Genomic DNA, 22,219 nt, shown 5'->3' with positions numbered 1-22,219 from the left:
CCGTAACATTCCCGTAACTTCTCACAATACTAGAACCAGGGGGCATCCATTGAAAATGCTGGGGGGAAGAATTAGGACTAATAAAAGGAAACACTTCTTCACACAACATGTGATTGGTGTTTGGAATATGCTGCCGCAGGAGGGGGCCACTAACCTGGATAGCTTCAAAAGGGGCTTGGACAGATTTATGGAGGAGAAGTCGATCTATGGCTGCCAATCTTCATCCTCCTTGACCTGAGATTGTAAATGCATACCAGGTGCTCGGGAGCAGCAGAAGGCCATTGCTTTCACATCCTGCACGTGAGCTCCCAAAGGCACCTGGTGGGCCACTGCGTGTAGCAGAGTGCTGGACTAGATGGACTCTGGTCTGATCCAGCAGGCTAGTTCTTATGTTCTTATGTTCCTCTCCCTCATCAATCCCTGCCCAGACTAGTGACACAGGACATGCATAACTGAATGTCACACTCAACTCACACATATCGACACATCTCATGACAACATGCTACATGATTTTCCACTGGTTGGTTCAGTCCAAGTCAAACCGTATCAAACTGAAGTCATACACACACACACACACACACACACACGTCTCATAACAAGATGTCATTTAATTTCTCACTGGCTGCCTTGGTCTACATCAAACCATTTGTCCAACTAGTCTAGGACCATCTGAGCGGCAATGGCTCTCTAAGGACCCAGGCAAAGAAATATCTTGCCCAATGCTTGTTACCCAAGATCAGGGGTCTTCAAACTATGGCCCTCCAGATGTTCATTGACTACAATTCCCATGAGCCCTACCACCTGGCCATGCTGGCAGGGGATGATGGGAATTGTAGTCCATGAACATCTGGAGGGCCGTAGTTTGAAGACCCCTGCCCAAGATCCTTTAAACCAGTGGTTCTCAACCTGTGGGTCATGACCCCTTTGGGCAGAGGTGGGATCCAGCAGGTTCTCACAGGTTCCCAAGAGTAGGTTACTAATTATTTGTGTGTGCTGAGAGGGGGTTACTAATTGGTGATTTTGTCACGTGATTTTTGCCTTAGTTACGCCCCTCCTCTCAGCAGTAGTGCACAGAACTTGAAGCAGTCTAGCAGGAGGTGCACCGGCGTGCGTGGCAGCCTGCGCCTGCGTGCATTCGTTTCCCGCCCAAGGACCGGCGCAGCGGCTACGTCCTTGCCACAGCCCCGCCCCCGGAATGCCCGGTCATGCCCCCGTCGTGCCCCGCCCAGCCCCATTGGCGCTACGCCACAGTTTGAATCCCACCACCATGGGGACCTGTTACTAAAATTTTTGAATCCCACCACTGCCTTTGGGTCACCTAAGACTCTCTGCATCAGTGCTCTCCATCTGTAAAATGGATAAATGTTAGGGTTGGGGGTCACCACAACATGAGGAACTGTATTAAAGGGTCGCAGCATTAGGAAGGTTGAGAACCACTGCTTTAAACTGTAGTTGTTAGGACAGAGCGCATGTCCTTCTGCTGGTAAAGAATGCAGGCAACAGGGTACCTATGGCTGTTGCCAAAGGTTAACAGGCTGCAAAATTGTGGCTCTCATCTAAATCATTTGAGAAATGGTCCGCCAAAAGAGGCATGTGTGAGAGTTGTATTTATTTATAAGCATTTTACATAAATGACAGCTATATATATTAGTTTCCCCCAAAGAGAACATTCTACAGAGAAGGGAAAGAGAGCGGGAAGCACACTTACACGGAAAGATCTTTCTCCTCTTTCATACGCTCAATATTGCGCCGGAGAATTGCGTTCTCGTGTTCCGAATCGACCAGTTCCTGAGTCACCTCGTCCAGCTCTTCCTTCTGCTCTTCGAGGAGACGCTTGGCCACGCATCGTGACTCTTCCTGCTTTGGCACTTTGACCTGCGAACACTTCCATTCGTGAAACAGACTAGAGTTTACCCACAATGCATCAGCAGCCAGAGGCAGAGAATATACAAACTACATACTGTGACGTTGCCGAATGGTGCGAACACAGAATTTTAATTGGAAAATTCTGGATTCTAACACGAATTTTTCCTATCTGATTAAACGCTGGTTATTTGCATCAAAAGATTGTATGCACACAAGGAGAACATAAGAGGGCATTGCACACATCTTCCTAGGACAGTGATAGCGAACCTTTTTGAGACCGAGTGCCCAAATTGCAACCCCAAACCCACTTACTTATCGCAAAGTGCCAACACGGCAATTTAACCTTAGTTTAGAAAAAACGGCTGGCTCCGAGGCATGCGTTACTTGAGAGTAAGCTAGGTGGTAGTCGGTGGCAACTCTTCCAACAGATGAATCACGACCCTAGGAGGGTTTACTCAAAGCAACGGAGTAAACGGCAATTCTTCTGAGGGTTTACTCAGAAGCAACTGAGTTAACGGCAACTCTTCCAACCGTGCAACTCTTCCAACGGATGAATCACGACCCTAGGAGGGTTTACTCAGAAGCAAGCCCCATTGCCAGCAACCGAGCTTACTCCCAGGTAAAGGATCGCACTTTAGTTCTTCGCATGAAAATCAGTGGGGTTTAACAGCGCTTAACAGGGTTCCCTACACTGCTTCCCCAAAACTAGGTCTTAGGTTTAATGCTAATAATTGAGCCCAGCAGCCCAGGCCAGCCTAGATGTGTGTGTGTGTGTATGTGTGTGTGTGGGGGGGGGATGACTCTGTTTGCATGTGCCACCTCTGGCACCAGTGCCATAGGTTCGCCACCACTGTCCTAGGACAATGTTACAAAATGCTATGATAATTTGTTCAAGGTCACATTTCCAGAGTGGGTTTTTTTGTGTGTAAATAACCATAGCTGAATTTTAAAAATCAATTCACGCATTAATTGAGCCTTTCGGGGGAGGGCAGTGTATAAATTAAATATACCATACCATAATTTCAGCAATAGCTCTCCATAGTGAAGGCGCATGTGGGGGATCTAGGTTCCATGGAAAATTTGTCTTAAGATTTTCCATGAAGATCTTTCTCCCAGGAACTGGAATTCACATATTGCTAGAGAGGGGCAAGAAGACCCAACCCTGTCAATCTTCGTTCAGAACATTGGCTATAATAGCGTTATGAGTAGCCATACAGCGACCATTCACAGCTCAAATGCAATATAATTTTATGCTCTTTAGCATACATTTAATGCGTGAACTGATTTTTAAAATTCAGCTATGGTTATTTACACGCACACAAAAACCGCCATGGAAATGGGGCCTTGAACAAATTTTGCAGAGCTGTGTCTCGACTTCGAGAGAAAGATCTCTTGAAACAAAGAACCATTTCAACATGTTCAATCATTCTTCAAAATGTCAACAAAAATCACTGATTATGGCACAACCATCATGTGCACTAACACATAAAACACGTCACCCACTAGGCAGCCAATTTAGGTTTGGTATTTCTTATATATTAAGGAACAATACTCATCATATACAATTGTAATCATATATATATCTCATATCAACAAATTTCATAATTCACTGTTGTATCATCACATACATTATTTTTCTCTTTTTCTATTCAATAATCTAAACATAAACAGTCTCTTCAAAGGTGTTTCCACATTCATTCAAATTCCAGGTTCTTGCAGTTGAGCACAAAGTTCATTCATAAATATTGCGGTCTTCAATTCATTGCTGGCAGGAACGCATCGCACAAAATTGCGCTCTTCGGTGCCTTCTAAGTTTCCGTTTACGTATATTAACATATGTGAGCCAAGTATTATCTACAGTAGAATCCATAGTTCTTTCCTCAGTCTGTACACTAGTAATAATTCGCTGCACCTCTTCCGCATTATATGAGAAACTACGTTGCCATTCCGCCATAATGGTAATGGTAACAAAGATGTAGGTAACGTCTAAATGAGCACTAACACATAAAACACGCCACCCACTAGGAAGCCAATTTAGGTTTGGTATTTCTTATATATTAAGGAACAATGCTCATCACATACAATTGGAATCATATATCTATCATTTGTTGATATGAGATAGATATATGATTACAATTGTATGCGATGAGCATTGTTCCTTAATATATAAGAAATACCAAACCTAAATTGACAACCATCATGTGCCAAATTCTGTTGATCTGGTAGAGAGGGACTGACCTACGTTAAGAGATGCAGTTTACATCTGGGTAAACCTCACCAAGGTCAAGGATCTTTGGCTTGCAATGGTTTTATTAGGATACACAGACTCCCCACATTAAAAAGTATCTAACAAAAGATAAAGAACTGTTTCAACATGTATAAACACCAAGTGAATACTAATTACTGGGAGAAAGATCTAGAAAAGCCACACACCACGGTTGTAACCCAGAGTTCCCACGGATCATAGATATCTTTCCACTTGGGCCCCCTTTATCACTACTCTAAAGAATGGCCAAAACCACACAATCTCCATCTTACCTTATTTGTTTCCAGTTGTGTTTATGTTATTTTAACCTTTTTTCCCCTCTTTTACAATGGGCAGTTGGGAGATTGGGGACAGAGAACAGAAAAGGCCAAGAGTGGCACGACGAGTCTCTTACTCTACATCGTCTATCACAGATTTGGAATTATTTGCAAACTAAAACCTAAAACTTGCATTTTTAACTTGCAAAAACAGTACAGCCAATGAGTTTAGCAAAAAAAGCCGCAGGTTGGAACAGAACCAAGAGACACCAGACTTCAAGTCACAATCTAGCCAGTCAAAATGGGGCATGCTTTATCCAATGAGAACTCTGAGCTATTTTACTGTAAAGGTGAGCTTATTGGTTACAAGCCTGGAACTTGTTACATGGAGCTGAGATCATGCTAGAAGTCAGAGCGTGCAAGCCGAAGAACGGTTTGCTGATAATAAGTCTTAGGCCGTTTCTGCACAGCCAATTACAGCGTTGTGCCGTCGGTGTTATTGGCAACGCTGCAGCAACGGAGTGTTCGCATGGAAGGGCGCTCAGTGGACAGGTAGCGCATCAGCTGAACAGTGGCGCTTCGCACAGCTGCGCAGCACTGTTGTCGAAAAGACTCGCTTGCTGAGCGATTTTCGAATACACTGTTGTGGGGCCGCTGGAGCGTTGCTGCATCGCTGCAGCGTCGTGTCTGCAGCGTCGGCCGTGCAAACTCCCCACCTATAATGCTGTTTTTACCATCATTTTACCGGCTTTTTTGGCCCGTGCAGAAACAGCCTTAGTGAGTAGAGCAAACCAGCTTGGGATTGGTCTCATGGCCTCTTTGAATAAATTGGACACTTTCCACTTACAGTGGGACAGTCAAATGTCTCTGCAAAGAGGCCGTAACACTGCACTCAGCTAGACTAAGTAGCCACTGCTAAAGTTATGGCTGTATGTTAATTGTGGGACAGCCAGGCATTCTCGCTCTACAGTGCTACACTTGAGCCAGAGGTTACCGTCTCCCACTTCCTCCCAAGTCTGAGCCTCACTGATGAGAAATGCAGCCAGCCCATAAGCGACAACCTCACCTCATTTTTCAATGTGCCCACCACGTTCATCAAGCTGTCTATTTTCTTCTCGTACTTGTTCATTTTGCTGTGGATGGTGTCTTCTTCTTCCGTAGAAAGGTCACTCAAGCGGAGCACTGACAGTAGCTTATCTGAATCCGGAGGAGTGATTTCCAGGCGATGAGTTGGTCCCTGGTCAAACGTGAGACATGGAAGGCAACCCAAAATGATTAGAAACCCTAAAAAGCAAACCAAACCAAACCAAACCAAACCATGGACCAAATGATTAGAAACCCTAAAAAGCAAACCAAACCAAAACCCACAACCCACAAACTCTGTCCGCCTGTCATGTAACGTGCATCAGTCATAACCTTCCCCCATGGGCACAAAACATCCACCAGTTAAGCATTTGCAAATAAACACTTTACAGTGGTGGTGAACCTTTGGCACTCCAGATGTTATGGACTACAATTCCCATCAGCCCCTACAATTGGCCATGCTGGCAGAGGCTGATGGGAATTGTAGTCCATAACATCTGGAGTGCCAAAGGTTCGCCGCCATGGCTTTAGAATCTCGAAGGTAATTCATGCCAGTCAAACACACAACAGGCCTGTTAAGAAAATTAATAGTGTTTTTTCTGTACTGCAGACAGAGGAGCTGCATTGAAGATATAACCCCTTGCCTACAGTCATCTAGTGAGTTTATGGCAGAGGCAACATTCGAACTTGGGACAGCCTGGTTCACCACTCACACGTCTCAATCAATACGCTGCCACCACGCAATGCAGCGTTCAGATGGTGTTCTGATGGTCTGGGTCAAAAACATGTTGAGTCTGCCCACAAAGCAGTGTGGGAGCACCCTCTAGCAGTTAAACCAGAAAGATGCAACTCAGTCCCTAGGATGGGAGACCACGTAAAAGATGAACGTCACTTTAAGAAAGAAGGCGGCTGAAAGGGACTTTTTCGCTGTGGCCCCTCAGTTGTCAAACTCTTCTCCTGGAAAGATCTTGCCCCTCACCAGGGTAGTTTAACATTATTAGGCAACAAGCAAGCACAAGTTCGTCATTTCAAGACTTCCTGATGATTATCTGAGACTTTTAAGGAAACAGCAACTGAATGGAAAACTCCTGGTGTCCATTTACCGCTGTGCTATAGAGAGTGTCTTAACCTACTGCATCTGTGTATGGTTCTCCAGTTGCACAGTGGCAGATAGGAAGGCGCTCCAAAGGGTGATCACTACTGCACAGAGGATTATCGGCTGCCCACTCCCCTCCTTGGAAGAACTCTATAATTCCCGAAGCCTAAAAAAAGCCCAAAATATTCTGAGGGAACCCGTCTCATCCAGCACACTCTCCTTTTGAACTGTTACCATTTGGCAGACGATACAGGTCTATCAAAACTAGGACAAAGAGGCTTAGAGGCAGCTTCTACTCTAGAGCTGTGGCTATGCTAAACTCCGCGGCTTCGTGTTGATGTGTTTGGGGCTGTGTAGGGATGGGTGGAGGAAGGGGAAAGTGAGGATGGGGTATGAGTCTGAAATTGTGTGCATCAAGGAATGCTGCTGTAAATTTCGTTGTGCGTGCACAATGACAATAAATGCTTATGCTTATTATTATTCTTTCTCTATTGACCAACTGAGCATTTCAAGCTTTTTTTTAACAATAAAATACATTTGGCTCTACATCTGAATTGAATTGCTAGTTTGAACCATCTCTCATCTATTGATTTGTTTTGATGACTGTTTTATTGTTTTAAATGACAGTGGGGACAGCAGTGGCAGAGCATAAATATTACAAATAAAATAAATATGACAAACAAATAAATAAGAAACTGCAGAGACCAACCAATGCACAGAACGCCACAACACCAGAAGAACAAAGTCAACCCTTGGACTTGGCTCAAACATAACGCAAAGCCATGGTTGAGCTATGATTAGTTTGCAAAAAGCAAGCAGAAAATAATGCCGCATCGGTAGGGAGGAGAAAAGAGAATGGGCACAGAGAGAGCAGTTTATTTGACCTTTTAGATCCCACCTCCTTCACAGATGTCAGCCTGCCATCACTGTGAGGAAGGTGGCAGGAGCAAGCCAGGATCACATCCACATTCATCCATCACACAAAGCAATCACTGAGACTAACTATGATTAACAGTTAAAATCCACCTCTCTTCGAAGTGGTACAGCTAACTCCGATGGGCATCTACACAAACTCTTAATTGCTTTGCCTGTTCAGATGTCACCCCCTCTCAAGGATTGTAAATAAGATCAGTCTCCTATCACAAAAGATAGGACAGGAGAGCACTCAGCAGGAAAAGTGGTGAATTCAACTAAAATCAGCATCTCCCCATTTGGTCGTTCCATAGAGCCATACGGCAAAGGAATCTCCGGAGAAAACTGGAAGGCTACCGGCATCATGCCTTCTATTAATCTATTCAGTCCTGTGATGGAAAATAGTTAGCTGAACTATGTATTAGCTAGAAACATGTGATATTATGCAACCAGTATTATTAGGAAGCTGAAGTATGTGAACATGGAGTTTACAGACTTCATCTCAAAAAGGGGCGTGTCATGGAAGGATGCTATCGCTACAGTAAAGTGAAGTCACATATGACTGTGAAAAGCATCTTTGCCTTTTGATCTCCTGGAGGAAGCCATACAAAGGTGCCAGGATGAAACTTCAAAGGCCTAAGTTACCTCGTGGCCTGAACAGAGTTTTCCTGAGAAGGGGAAAACAAAGGTTTTTGAATTCCATCTTGAGACATGGTCAGAGAAGCATCGCTGGGCCATGGGTTCCCAGAATGGGGACAAAGAACCAAAAGGAATGTAGCCAGTTGAGAATCTCCCACTGCATTTATGTTTTATTTCTTTGATTTCTGTTTTACAATAAAAATCGTTGAGACCTCAGCTGGTTGGAGTTATTGGAGAAAAGAACCCAGGTTTTACTGAAACAAGCGTGGCTCTCCCAGGCTTGCTTTCATGATAAGTCCTTAAGCATGTTGTTTAAGGCCCAGTTGTAGGAGACCTCTATTTCTGCGATTACATAAAACAGGGCCTTTTCAACCGTGGCACCCCAATTGCAGAACATCCACACCGGAAATATCTGTTTAACATCTACTCCTTTTCTTCTTCAGGCATCAAACCAAAATTACGTCATTTTCTTCAGCTTGGGCTGAGAGTTAGCCCAATCTGTGTTATTTTAATGCTACCATTAAAGTCAATTTATTTTACTCTGGGCTTTTAAATCTGGGAGGGCTTTATTGCAATTCTGCTCTTCCAGATAAGAAGCTGCCTGGAAGACCTTCTCTTCTACCAGGCAAGAAAAGAAATGCTGTCCACAAAAGGCCAGGACTTATTTCCCAAGTTCTCTGTGGGCGGTGTGGGGGGGGCGGGGAGGAGGAATAGAAGGAATAGCTCCTGAACAGGCCCACCATCAGGCGCCAAAGAAAACAGCAGCCATCCTACCTCCCACTTGTAAGATGATTCCTTGATGGATGTTTTGCCTGGGGGCATCCAGGGGACTTTGGTTTTTACTCGGACACTGCGGCGCACATTCACGGTATCCCCTTTCATTTTCTGCTTGTGCTTTTGCTGGGGAGGGCAGGGGGCGTGCAAGGAACGAGAAAAGAAGACATCAGTTAATGCCAGACACTTGCCCAGTTTTCACTTTCACATCAAATTGTGCAATAGAACTGGAAGGCAGCAAGCAATCCCAAGAAACAGTACCACGGAGAAGCTTCCCACTTCACATCACAGCTGCAGTCTCAGTAACCACATCCAGGAAAAAGAAATAGAGGTACAACATAGCTCACACAGTATGAGACCAAACTGAGGGCTACTTTATTCTGTGTCAGTCAGAGATCATTGTGACATCACTTGGGTAAGGTTGGCCTCTTATGATGCGATGCAGGCCTTGGCTACTGTGCAAGGATTAGATCTAGCGCAGGACAAGAAAGATTTAGGGCAAGGGCGCAGTCAAGGACTGTGTATCTGCATCGGCAGGTTCTCACCGCCATCCACCTGATCCAACAACCTCCCTCCAGGCCTCAACAAGGATCGGAAACTGCAGAACAGATCTCCTGAAATGCATCTTTGTGACTCTCTGAAGCAAGCTGCATTACTAGAGGATTCCAGCAAAACCAGGTATATGAAAAGAGAAGAGACTGCTGATTCTCTTGGCAGCGTAGGAGGCTTTCCAAAGCGATTAGAGGCATTTAGGATTTTGTGGCAGCATGCAGCGATTGCAAACACAAGTTTTCCTTAGGCCAGGGGTAGGGAACCTTTAACACTCAAAGAGCCATTTGGACCCGTTTTCCATGGGAAAAGAAAACACTTGGAGCCGCAAATAATTTTTGACATTTAAAATAAAGATAACACTGTATATATTGGGTTTTTTTTACCTTTTACTCCGCTCATTCTGAGAAGCGCATGGATGCATCCGCCCTGCTGCCTGCAGGGTGGGCAAGGATGGGGCCAGCGGCTCGGCCTCGCCGGCCGCCGAGAAAGCGCCCACCCCACTCCAATGGGGCAGGCGAGAGGGGAAGCCCGCGCCGTGGCCCAGCCGGCTGCGGGCAGTTGGTGCGCCCACCCTGCTGCCTGCAGGACGGGCAAGGATGGGACCAGCGGCTCGGCTCGTGGAGCCACAGTGCAAGGGCAGAAGAGCCGCATGCGGCTCTCGAGCCGCAGGTTCCCTACCCCTGCCTTAGGCCAACAAAAGCTGACTCAAAAATGCAGATATTTTAAGCAAGGGAGTTCCTAGCGTGGACAGTTCCCAAATCTCGACTTGCCTGTGATACATCTATACTATGACCGGCTCCTGTAATATAGGTTCATCCTGTCTTCAAGGAGGCTGCAAGATCAACTTAATATTCTTACCATTCAGCGGACAACCATATTAGCAAGCAGCTGAGCAAAATTATCACATGTTTCTTGCAAGATAAACAGTCCCCCCCTTGCCCTCCAAGGCAACTTAGAATAAGGGGGAAACTTTCATCTTACTGCTCCTATCATTCCAAGATGATAATCTTACTCAGCCAGCCTCCCCTCTAGGGTGACACTCCATATAATATTTACTCCTTGATGAAAGGTACCAGAATTAGACTGAAGTCACCTGAAGACAAAACGCCACAAAATATAATTAAAGTTACTGATTAAAATTGGGTAGGAATATTTCAAAGAGGAACCCAATGAGAATTGATACAACAAAGGTTAAATCAAAAGGACCAACTCTACAGTAAATAGCATTGGTTCATATTACCAGACGTCACCCATCCAGTTGAAATTCTCCAGTAATTAAAGTCTGCTCTTTCTGAGAGTTAATGTAGGCAGACAGCATTTCCGGCCCATGCAGCAAATTTGAAATCACAACGTTAGACAGTTGGATCAAGGAGCTCCAACAGCTACCGTGTTTCCCCAAAAATAAGACAGTGTCTTATATTAATTTTTGCTCCCAAAGATGCGCTATGTCTTATTTTCAGGGGATGTCTTATTTTTCTGTGTTCTGTTCGTCGGGCATGCTTCCAAACAAAAACTTTGCTACATCTTACTTTCGGGGGATGCCTTATATTTCGCACTTCAGCAAAACCTCTACTACATCTTATTTTCCGGGGATGTCTTATATTCGGGGAAACAGGGTAGGCCCATTTGGCTACACTTACCTGGTTAACTGTTTTGTGAAACCCATGAAGCAAGTGGCCTACTTTGCAGGGGTGACTTTGACTTTTAATCCTAGTAAAGTTGGAAGCTTGCCAGCTGTTTGGACAGTGAACGGGGGCTGGTGGCAGGGAGGGGTGTGCAAAAAACCCCAACATCACCTGGTAAAATTTGAATTCAGATCTAAAGGACTCCGGATATTTCCAAGGCTCCATATTGGAAAATCCAGGATTCCCCCCCAAAATCAGGTCCTTGAGACCCAAATCTGAATTTTACCCCCTCCCCTCACTTACCTGAACTCCAGAGCGGGGGGGGGGGGGGGGGGGGGGGGGCTGCCTGAGTCCCACATGGAACCCAGAGGCCACAATGGTAGAGCTGTGCGCCCACCGTGGTCTCCAAGTTGTACATGGAACCCAGAAGCCATGAGAGTGGAGCCAACTTGCAGGTAAGCGAGGAGAGAGGGAATTCTTTTATTTTAAAAAATGGCAATAAGAACATAAGAACTAGCCTGCTGGATCAGACCAGAGTCCATCTAGTCCAGCACTCTGCTACTCGCAGTGGCCCACCAGGTGCCTTTGGGAGCTCACCTGCAGGATGTGAAAGCAATGGCCTCAAGAACATAAGAACTAGCTTGCTGGATCAGACCAGAGTCCATCTAGTCCAGTATTCTGCTACTCGCAGTGGCCCACCAGGTGCCTTTGGGAGCTCACATGCAGGATGTGAAAGCAAGGGCCTTCTGCTGCTGCTGCTGCTCCTGAGCACCTGTTCTGCTAAGGCATTTGCAATCTGAGATCGAGGAGGATCAAGATTGGTAGCCGTAGATGACTTCTCCTCCATAAATCTGTCCAAGCCCTTTTTAAAGCTAGAGGGGCTGAAGCGACCCAAATCATGCTGAACAAGCTCAGCATAATTCAGGATCTTATTTTTGGCCAAGTTGGGTTCGAATGACACTGGCAGGTATCTAATAAATTATTTTCACGTCTTTCTTTTTTTTTGACCATCAAGTCACAGATGACTTATGTTGACCCTGTAAAAATTTCAAGGTAAGAAAGAGATGTTCATTGCCTGACTCCACGTCACAACCCTCCTGCTCCTTGCAGGTGTCCCACCCAAATACTAACCTTGGTTGACCCTGCTTAGCTTCTGAGATCTGATAAGGTCAGTTTAGCCTGGGACAACCCGGGTCAGGGCCACTCCGTTTTAAATAGTTCTTTTTAAACACTATGAACAACTCTTTGCTCATAAAGGAATCAGCTTGTGGAAAGAGGAAGAGTATGCTGCAAACTAAAGGAATGTTAAGAACAATTTCTGCAAATCCCCCCCCCCCCGCCGCAATTTCTTAACCCAGCAGGCAACATGATTTAAAGTCATGCCTTTTGCTGTCTCTGAAGGAAAAGTGTTTCTAGGTCCCCACAATTTCTACTGAATTGGACTTCGAGCATGTCAACGCTATTTTTATTTTTTGAAGGAGTACAGGGTACCATTTATGGTTGCCCTTCTTCAGAGTATTGTCAAAACAAGTCTGTGAACTAGCTATGGGTGAGAGGCTTCTATTGGCTCAAAGTCACCCAGTGCGTTTGAAGGTGGAGGGATTTGAATCCAGGTCTCCCCAATACTAAACTCAACCTACTTTCTACAACATGCTGGTTTTCCACAGATTTGTAAAGTTCATATAGACACTTCTAGGAAACGGCCTACTTTATTGTTGATTTACCCGTGGAACAGTACATAAGATCTGTAGTCTGGGAGAGCACTGCTAATTTTGAAGGTACGATTAAATGGTGTTTGGTAAGGAAAATATACTATCGTGAAAATAAAGTTGGTAAACTACGCAATTTACATTGTCTCTATACAAGCACGCTCACCTATACACAGAGAAAAGCAAACAGGTAACTGCATAATCCGTCTAAGCACATCTACATTTGCAGCAAAAAAGCAAACCGGCAGCAGCATAATCTAAGCACATTTGCTAAATTGGCAGCAAAAAAGCAAACAGGCAGCAGCATAATCTACGCACATTTGCTAAATTGGCAGCAAAAAAGCAAACAGGTAACTGCATAATAAGTCTAAGCACATCTACATTTGCAGCAAAAAAGCAAACCGGCAGCAGAATAATCTAAGCACATTTGCTATATTGGCAGCAAAAAAGCAAACCGGACAGCAACGCCAGCCTAAGCATTTGCTAAATTGGCAGCAAAAAAAAAACAAACCGGCAGCTTAGCATAATCACATTTGCTAAATTGGCAGCAAAAAAGCAAACAGGTAACTGCATAATAAGTCTAAGCACATCTACATTTGCAGCAAAAAAGCAAACCGGCAGCAGAATAATCTAAGCACATTTGCTAAATTGGCAGCAAAAAAGCAAACCGGCAGCAGCATAATCTAAGCACATTTGCTAAATTGGCAGCAAAAAAGCAAACCGGCAGCAGCATAATCTAAGCATGCCAGGCAGCAGCAACGCATTGATGCAACATGCGATTTATGCATTGATGCTTCAAGCAGCAGGAACAGGCCTTGAGCTTCCGCTGATGCTTCTGGGGGCTTTGGCTTTCCAGGCACAGCCCCTGCAAACACTCAGCTGCACACTCATACCTGGGATCTTGCAGGTGGTGGCGTTTTCTGACCCTTTTTAATATGGACATGGACAGGGGTATTTTCATCCACATGGACGTGCAAAGGGGGAGTTGAGGAGCGACTCTTCATCGTTCTTCTCCGACAAGCGGGGAAAGGGCAATCAGAACAACGGGGAAAGGACCTGTGAATAAGTAGACGGGAAACAGCAATTCCTCGCACCCGAGGCAAAAAGGACCTGCGGCTCTCCCAAGGGCAGGGGGAGAAACAAGCAACGTTTTCAAGCCAGACAGCCAATTCAGACATGAAAACAAAGGCATGGAATACTACAGGAAATACGGCACTGGGTGCCAGTTTTGCCCATTTTAATAGACTCTTTTTGAAGACATTGTTCCTTTCAAGAGTGCTGCTTCAATAACAACCAGCTCGTCCAACAAGTCTGACTCAGACAGTCTTGGATACTGGGGTTACAAGGTATCTGCTAAGAGCCACCAGAGGTACAGGTTTCCAAATACATCAGCCTTGGGCACTGCTTGTCTACTGTCATGGAACAGGAACATCAACTAGCCACCTGGTATTCTAGGCAACAGTAACTGACCCAGCGCTCCCAGTTTTTTCCCCTAAGGACAGTGATGTAGGTGTAGATAGGTAGGCCACGCCTCCCCAAGCCCCGCCCCAGAGCTTATAAAAGCAGCTCTCCGAGGTCAGGGATGGCAGCCTCTTCTGCCCTGCCTGCCCCAACCCCACCAGCTGGCCAGCAGCCCCTTCTGCCCTCCCCTCTGGGCAGAGGTGCAGCTAGGGAAAATGGAGCCTGGTGCGAAATCTGGAGGTTTTATTGCCCCCCCGCAATGGGTGGCTGCTGTGATGCTGGAATCCACCCCCAAATAGCATCATTTTCAATAGTGTTTAAGCTAATAGCCCAGATTCTCCTTTTAAATTCACCTTAGAATCTGGGGTCCCCAATTTAAACAACATTGAAAGTGATGCTGTTTGGGGGTAGATTATCCCCCACCATGAATCAGCCACTTTCAATGTTTAAACTGGGGACCTCAGATTCTCCCTTTCAATCCAAGCCGAAGGGGGTGGATTTAAAAGGAGAATCTGGGGAAATTTGGGGGGTGCCTGCTGTCAGGGGTGCAATTGTTAGCAGCATCAAACTTTCAGGGTATCTTTAGGAGATTCTCCTGATGATACCACCCAGGTTTGGTGCAGTTTGGTTCAGGGGGTCCAAAGTTATGGACCGTCAAAGGTGTAGCCCCCATCTTCTATTAGCTCCCATTGGAAACAATTCCTGAAATTTTGGTGCTGCTAGCCTGAAAACTGTGCCCCCTGCAGGCCAAAACCCCCAAAAAACATTTTAAAAATACAAAAAAAAAAAAACCATAAGCGGGGGCCGAGCTTCAGACATGTAATGGGGTGTGTGTGTGTGTTTTGATCCCTACATCCTTGCCTATGGACATTCCTTATTCTAGGCTGACAGATGTCTTTGTAAAAAGTTCAGTTTCTCTTCTACAGCTCATTTTGAAAAAACTTGCTTGAATAGAAATAAGAGCTGAGCTGGCTACAAACTAGTTCCCAGGTGGACTATCTGCAGCTATTCTTCACATAGGACTTCAAATTTCCTATACAGAATTCTCCACGATAAATGTCCTTGTCTCCAATAGTTATATGGAGATAACAGAAGCGCAGCTGGGCCATACTGCGCCCGGTGCGCACTCTGTGTTTTCCGCGCCCTGCGGCGCTCCCACCCCACATACTTACCTTAGTTCAGCCTGGAAAAGCGGCCTGTTCCCTTTAGGCTGAAAACGGCCTGGTGGGTGGAAACTACACTTCCCATGAGACCTTGGGGCTCTCAAGGTCTCCTGGGAAGTGTAGTTCCCACCAGGCCGTTTTCAGCCTGAAGGGAACAGGCCGCTTCTCCAGCCTGCACTGTTTCAGTAAGGTAAGTGTGAGGGCAGGAGAGGACGTCGCGGGAGGCGGGCGAGTGGTGTGGCGCGGGGAGGGGATTTTCCACCCCCCACCAGGTATGTGTCCAGTGCAACGCACACCATCCAGCCCCCTGGTAGCTCTGCCTCTGGGGGATACGAACGTTTGTTGCTATGAGGATGCCAGTCAGACAGCCAAAGTACACTCTTGATTTGCCCTCATTTCAGATCACGCCAACTCTCTGGAACACAAAGATGGCTCCAAATATCCCCTACTTGGGCTTTTCTGACTTAGCAGCTGGGCATTTTATGTACTGTGGGCTCATCCCATCAAGTAAACAGGAAAACATGCCATTTGATTGTGTTATCTTGCAAACAGAACACAAGGAATAAAGTCCCTTCTTATGAAAGGGGAGTTTTTATATTCAAACTCTCTAGTGTTTAAATCTGTGTTTAAATTATAAATATCCCCCCCACCCTTTATTGCTATGATCATAATTTTTGGTAATGCCCACTGTCCCGGAATATCCAACATCCCAAAAATGCCATCCTTCACCTGCTCCTCAGCATGAGGTCAGAAAACCTCCCCTAAAAGTCAGCACTGTAATTAGAGTACAAAGAAAATGCTTACGCTACGTAGCACAGTCACATACAGATAACAGACGCGCTTCAGTTGCTGGTGGTAACTTTCGTTGCGTGGAGACTATTACTCCATTCTTCAGAGACGGGGACAACCTGCAAGGACATTTTTTTAAAAATTACCAATTTAAGCATTTGCCAAGTATTCTCACTCTTTAGGCACTGGCTGTAGCAACAATTTAGGAACATCTGAACATGTACTGCACTAGAAACCTGAAGAATAATTCAAGATAGCAACCTCAGACTGCAGAGCCCAGCTTGCAAACCAAAATCCCTGGAAGCTCTGACTAAAGACCTTTCCTGGGATACGGACAGGGAAATCTGATGTCATGGAGAAACCCTTCTGAGAATGCAACCCCTCCGTTGCTTCTGATACCATGGAGTCTTTCTGACCCAAGGGCCTGAGATGGGAATTAGCTGAAGAAGCAAGCCTTTATTGGCATAGACAACAGTACAACAGTAATAAAAACGGATTAAAAAGCATATACAATACAGGTCGAAGGAAATCTACTGGCGTTTAGTAATTTCCAGGAGAAAGTCTGCCACTATCACACAGAGAGAAGGATCAGGGTTGTCCAACAAGTAGTGTAATCTAATTAAATCGGGGAGATGGGGTAAATATAAAGGAGTAAGATTCACATACTTGGATCTGATTTCCTTGAATCTGAGACAGTGTAGTAATTGGTGGGCCAGAGATTCAACTGAGCCATCGTTACATGGGCACAATCTTTTAGCCTTTTCTTGCGAGATGGGAATTAGCAGCTCCGGTCCTACCTAGCTAGTTAGTACAGGAATCACACAAACGTTTGGCAATTGTGCTGCGGGATCCCACAGGGTCCTGCCTGCCCTCGGTACCATTTGACACCTGCATGAAATTACAGGCAATGGCTGTCCTACAGTTCTGACTGAGATGTCTTCTCACTTTAATCGGGTCTATTTCCCTTTGTTAGCAAAGTCAGATTTGATGTTCAACATCCCAAAACAGTGTCTGTAGGAGGTAACGGATTGTAAACCTGTAAACTAAAGCTCAAGACAGGCAAGACAGCGGTGTCCTTGGTCAATAGCACTGCCCAAACTGGATTCAGGAGTCTGCCTGTACTACCCATGTTTCCCCGAATATAAGACAGTGTCTTATATTAATTTTTGCTCCCAAAGATGCGCTATGTCTTATTTTCAGGAGATGTCTTATTTTTCTGTGTTCTGTTCATCGGGCATGCTTCCAAACAAAAACTTTGCTATGTCTTACTTTCAGGGGATGCCTTATATTTCGCACTTCAGCAAAACCTCTACTATGTCTTATTTTTCAGGGATGTCTTAGGGGAAACAGGGTAGATAGGATTGTGCTCCCACTGAAGTAGCAGAGGGAGTGCTCTTAGAGTGACCCATGCTTACAGCCCTCTGTGACACATACCATTCCCCAAGTTCTTGTCAATGGCTCATTCCGCACATGCAGAATAATGCACTTTCAAACTGCTTCCAGTGCTCTTTGAAGCTGTGCGGAATAGCAAAATCCACTTGCAAACAGTTGTGAAAGTGGTTTGAAAACGCATTATTTTGCGTGTGCGGAAGGGGCCATTATGCCAGCCATGGCTTCTCTCATATAGGCTGAATCAAACTTCCATTATCCACGCTCCTACCCAATCCAGATCAGATTACCACAACACACTCTGCACAGGGCTGGGTTTGAAGTCAGTTTATAAATTTCAATTGATGCAAAATAACACCAAGACTGGAGATGGGTGTGAACCACCAGGAACCCCATTCTTTTAAAAAGTGCACTACAGACCCACTTCTGGGCTCAGCAAAGCCCATGACCCCAACAAAATATCACTTTACCGTCCTGAATAAGACCCTTGGCCCGTTCAGGTCAGTATCCACTCTGACCAACAGTTGTGGGTCTTTCTCATTATTTATTTGATCCTTTTCAATTGGAAGAGCCGGGAACTGACCCTGGGAATTTATGCATGCAACAAAGATGCTTATCACTACTCCAGCATTCTCCAATTGTGAAATCTGATTTATGAGACGTACTACGTTTCTTCCTTTTGCAGAAAAAGCATGTTATAATATGCACAAGCACTGACACTATATTTTTTACCAAAAACATTTCTCAAATTCTTTGCAATTGTGACACATCATATCCTTTTCCAAAAAAATTTCAGTTTGATTGGGAGAAAGATTTCCTTACTATACTGTTTCTGTTTCGCTGTTCTTTTGTTTGTGTGAGCCAGCGCGTATATTATACTGCTTTCTGCAGCGTCTGCTACAACTCTGGAATGCAGCTTCGGTCTCAACGAGAAGGGCAGCCCAGAAAGGAAATCAGCAAACCACCCTGTCAGCAAGGCGAGGTTGAGCAAGGGCAACTTGGCCGCAGATCCCCCAGTGTGCTTCCTAGCTGAGCAGGGATTTTTGAACCCACATCTCCCCGGTAAATCCCAAACTGCAGCAGCGCATTCAACAACCTCGCTGGTGCTCAAAGGTGGACTGCCTCCGACTATGGAGGTTCCATTCCGGCCATCCCCTCTCCACCTCTCACCATGCAGAACTGAAGCGACCCCGCAGCCGCCGCCTCAGGACCTCCTCGAAATTGTCGATAAGCCGCCGGTAGCTGCACTGGCTGCGGCTGCCATGGAGACCCTGAGGCCGGGGCACCGGCCAGCGAGGCGCCGAGAAGCCGCAGCAGCACGACCCGTTTGACGGACAGCTGCAGGTCCAAGAGCCGCAGATCGACTTCCGGCTCCGCCTCCAGGACGCGGCCCGCCGCTCCCCCATTGGACGATTCAAACCCCCGGCTCGCCCACAAGAACCCCCGCTCCCCCTGTGCGCGTGCGCCGCTTCCCCGAGTCGCCCTCCTGGCGCCCAGCCCTTTGCTCACGCCCAGCGGCGGGAGTGACGTCATAAATACCCGCCCCCAGCCATGGCGTGTGCCGGTTGCTATAGAAACTGCTTCGCCGCTGGCATCAAAAGCTCCTTCTTGCTTTTGTAGCCAACGGAGGTTTTATTGTCGTTGGTTGTTATAGACATAATAAAATAGCATCATTATTTAATTGTGCTTGAAATCACAGCTGCCAGCTCTTTAGCTGGTTGTTGGCCTTTAATCATCATCAATCATAATCACCACCACCATCATATCATTAACATTATCTCAATAAAAGAACACAAAATAGAACTTTCCAAACTCTTCAGAACTAGTTCTGGTGGGTTTTCCGGGCTGCGTGGCCGTGGTCTGGTGGATCTTGTTCCTAACGTTTCGCCTGCATCTGTGGCTGGCATCTGCAGAGGTGTATTCAGGTGCCAGCCACAGATGCAGGCGAAACGTTCGGAACAAGATCCACCAGACCACGGCCACACAGCAGGCACGCTTTTGGATATGCCACGGGGCATTTCGAAAGTGAAAAAACGGCCGATGGCTAACCCAAGGTCACCCAGCAGGCTTCATGAGGGGCAGTGGGGAAAAATCCTGTTCATTAGAGCAGAGCCTGCTACTCATGAGGAGCAGGAGGAGGGAATCAAACCTGGTTCTTCAGATTCGAGTCTGCCACTCTTAACCACTACCCTAAAACTGTATTGCTCAGGAAAAGACTATTGAAAGGAAAGATGAGCAAGTTAATGGAGCTGCAAAAAAACATTTATTCAAATTCAGACTAGCCCATAAGATTGATTCGACTGATCTGACCACCTGGACCTATGCCACAGTAACATCAAGACTAGACTACTGTAATGCACTGTACGCTAGTCTCCCTTCAAAATCAATTCAGAAACTCCTGTTGGTGCACCATGTGGCAGCTCAGTTATTATCAGGAGCTAGGTGGAACATGCATATTACTGCCACTCCACCGTCACCCCACCAGCTGCCCATCAGTTAACAGGCTCAGTTTAAGGTATTGGCTATATCACATGTGACACTCTTAATGGATTTGAGCCTTCCTATATGCGAGGACAGGACGCCTCTCCCCCTATTCTTCACCATGACAGCTTCACTTATTTGAGCAGGTGTTGGAGGGCATGAGTGCCTGGGAGACGCTCGAGTACGGGGGCACACCCCCGGAAAAGGGTCTTCCACACTCCCCCGACTGACCTCTCCTTCCAAAACGTGGATTCGGAGAAACCGCTGAGGTTGCAAGACCTCCTGGCTCCAATGCGTACGCGCAACTTCCAAATCCCCTGCCCAAATCCCCCTGCGCCCTTTGCTCTGTTCGTTGCCTTGTATCCCGGTGCTGCCAACCCCTGCCTGCCTTGTTTGTTTTTCCTCTTGTAAACTGTCAATAAAAGGGCTTGGGGAGAAACAGGACGGCAGAGTTGCCCCCTGCATCTCTCACTTGCCGAAACGACAAGCTGTCTCCGTTGCTGTAAGACTACAAGCAGGTCCTTCTGCACTGTCCATGGCAAAATCAACAACCGCACCCACGTGTGCCTTCTCTCTTATGGAACGGCCTGTCTGGCTTTCGGCAAAAATAATTATTCCAGCAGGCCTTCCTGTGCAGACAGCAGGGTTATGCAGTACAAGATAAGCCACAAAGTTACTTGGATGAATTAAGAACTGTGATCTATACTACTGTTTGTTGTTTGCTGAAACTAGGGTCCTACTATGTAATTTTTGCATCATTTAATGTGTCATGTTCTGATCTGGCCACTGTGATCCATGCCACGGTCACCTCTAGATTAGACTACTGTGCTTCTAACTCGTGCTTCTCACAGCGGGCTTACCCTTTTTTGGCCATGCATCCGGGAAACTGAAACTTCGTACAGAATCGCGGCAGCCAGGGCTTTCCTTTCTGGAGCAACAGCGTAGGGACCGGATTTCTACTCCGGTCCTATACTCAACTGCACTGGCTGCCAATCGCAGTATCACTGGGTCAATATGCTTTAAAGAAGTTTTGGTTTTCGACCTTTAAAGCCATTCGTGGCCTTGGCCCTGCATATCTAAAGGGACCGTCTCTCCCTATATCGCCCTGGTGGGGGGGGGGGGGGGTGTGGGGGGGGGGGGGTGGGGGGGGGGGGGGGTGGGGGGGGGGGGGGGTGGGGGGGGGGGGGGGTGGGGGGGGGGGGGGGTGGGGGGGGGGGGGGGTGGGGGGGGGGGGGGGTGGGGGGGGGGGGGGGTGGGGGGGGGGGGGGGTGGGGGGGGGGGGGGGTGGGGGGGGGGGGGGGTGGGGGGGGGGGGGGGTGGGGGGGGGGGGGGGTGGGGGGGGGGGGGGGTGGGGGGGGGGGGGGGTGGGGGGGGGGGGGGGTGGGGGGGGGGGGGGGTGGGGGGGGGGGGGGGTGGGGGGGGGGGGGGGTGGGGGGGGGGGGGGGTGGGGGGGGGGGGGGGTGGGGGGGGGGGGGGGTGGGGGGGGGGGGGGGTGGGGGGGGGGGGACCCTGCCAGCACGGTGCTGGCAGGGGATGATGGGAACTGTAGTCCATAACATCTGGAGGGCCGCGAGTTTGACACCTGTGATCTAGAGAGAAGCCTTTTTGTTAGCCTTAGCTATTTGGTTTTAACACATTTGTATACTATTACCATTTTATCTTATGCCATTAAAGGTTTGTGTACTGTGACACCCATGGTTACATCCATAGCACAACCCTATCTACATTTATTTAAAATTAAGCTCCAGTGTAGCCAGGTGAATGCTGAAACATAAATATGGTAGTCCAATTCTGCAATTCCAATTAAAAATTATTGAGTCCCGTGGAAACCAACCAAGCCAAATTTGGCTCTGGTGGGTTTTCCGGGCTGCTTCAAGGAACATCTATTCTACAAACCTATAACTGGGCTGCGGCACATCCTTCCCTTCACTCCCCAAACCGCTGAGTTACCTGTAATTCTTACCGTAAGCTGAGAATTCAGTACTAGAAGAAACTTAGCGCTTCTCCCCCAACACTGGAATTTCACTGGTATTCCTTGCTTGTTAAGCCATAACCGTTTAAACCAATTTAAAATCATAGGATAAATGTGCTATCCTATAAGTCACGGGCATTTTACCAAACTTCCATATAGAAGTGTACATGTTGCAGGTGCACATA

At 46.8% G+C, this 22,219-nt stretch overlaps 1 protein-coding gene across 1 annotated transcript in view; it reads right to left on the bottom strand.

Annotated features, from left to right (window-relative positions):
* ODF2 (outer dense fiber of sperm tails 2) overlaps positions 1-18,987 on the bottom strand; it is a 50,811-nt gene extending 31,824 nt beyond the window's left edge. Inside the window, exons 1-5 of the mRNA XM_048512170.1 lie at positions 18,752-18,987; positions 16,230-16,311; positions 8,894-9,019; positions 5,456-5,626; positions 1,709-1,875 (exon numbers count right to left, since the gene is read on the bottom strand). Of these exons, the coding sequence (XP_048368127.1) occupies positions 1,709-1,875; positions 5,456-5,626; positions 8,894-9,019; positions 16,230-16,311; positions 18,752-18,987 (782 nt within the window). The remainder of the gene's footprint in view (positions 1-1,708; positions 1,876-5,455; positions 5,627-8,893; positions 9,020-16,229; positions 16,312-18,751) is intronic.
* Between the last annotated feature and the right edge of the window lie 3,232 nt (positions 18,988-22,219).

Source organism: Sphaerodactylus townsendi, linkage group LG12 (assembly GCF_021028975.2).
Source record: "Sphaerodactylus townsendi isolate TG3544 linkage group LG12, MPM_Stown_v2.3, whole genome shotgun sequence".
Taxonomy (NCBI): domain Eukaryota; kingdom Metazoa; phylum Chordata; class Lepidosauria; order Squamata; family Sphaerodactylidae; genus Sphaerodactylus; species Sphaerodactylus townsendi.
This window is presented reverse-complemented; position numbering and strand designations above follow the sequence as displayed.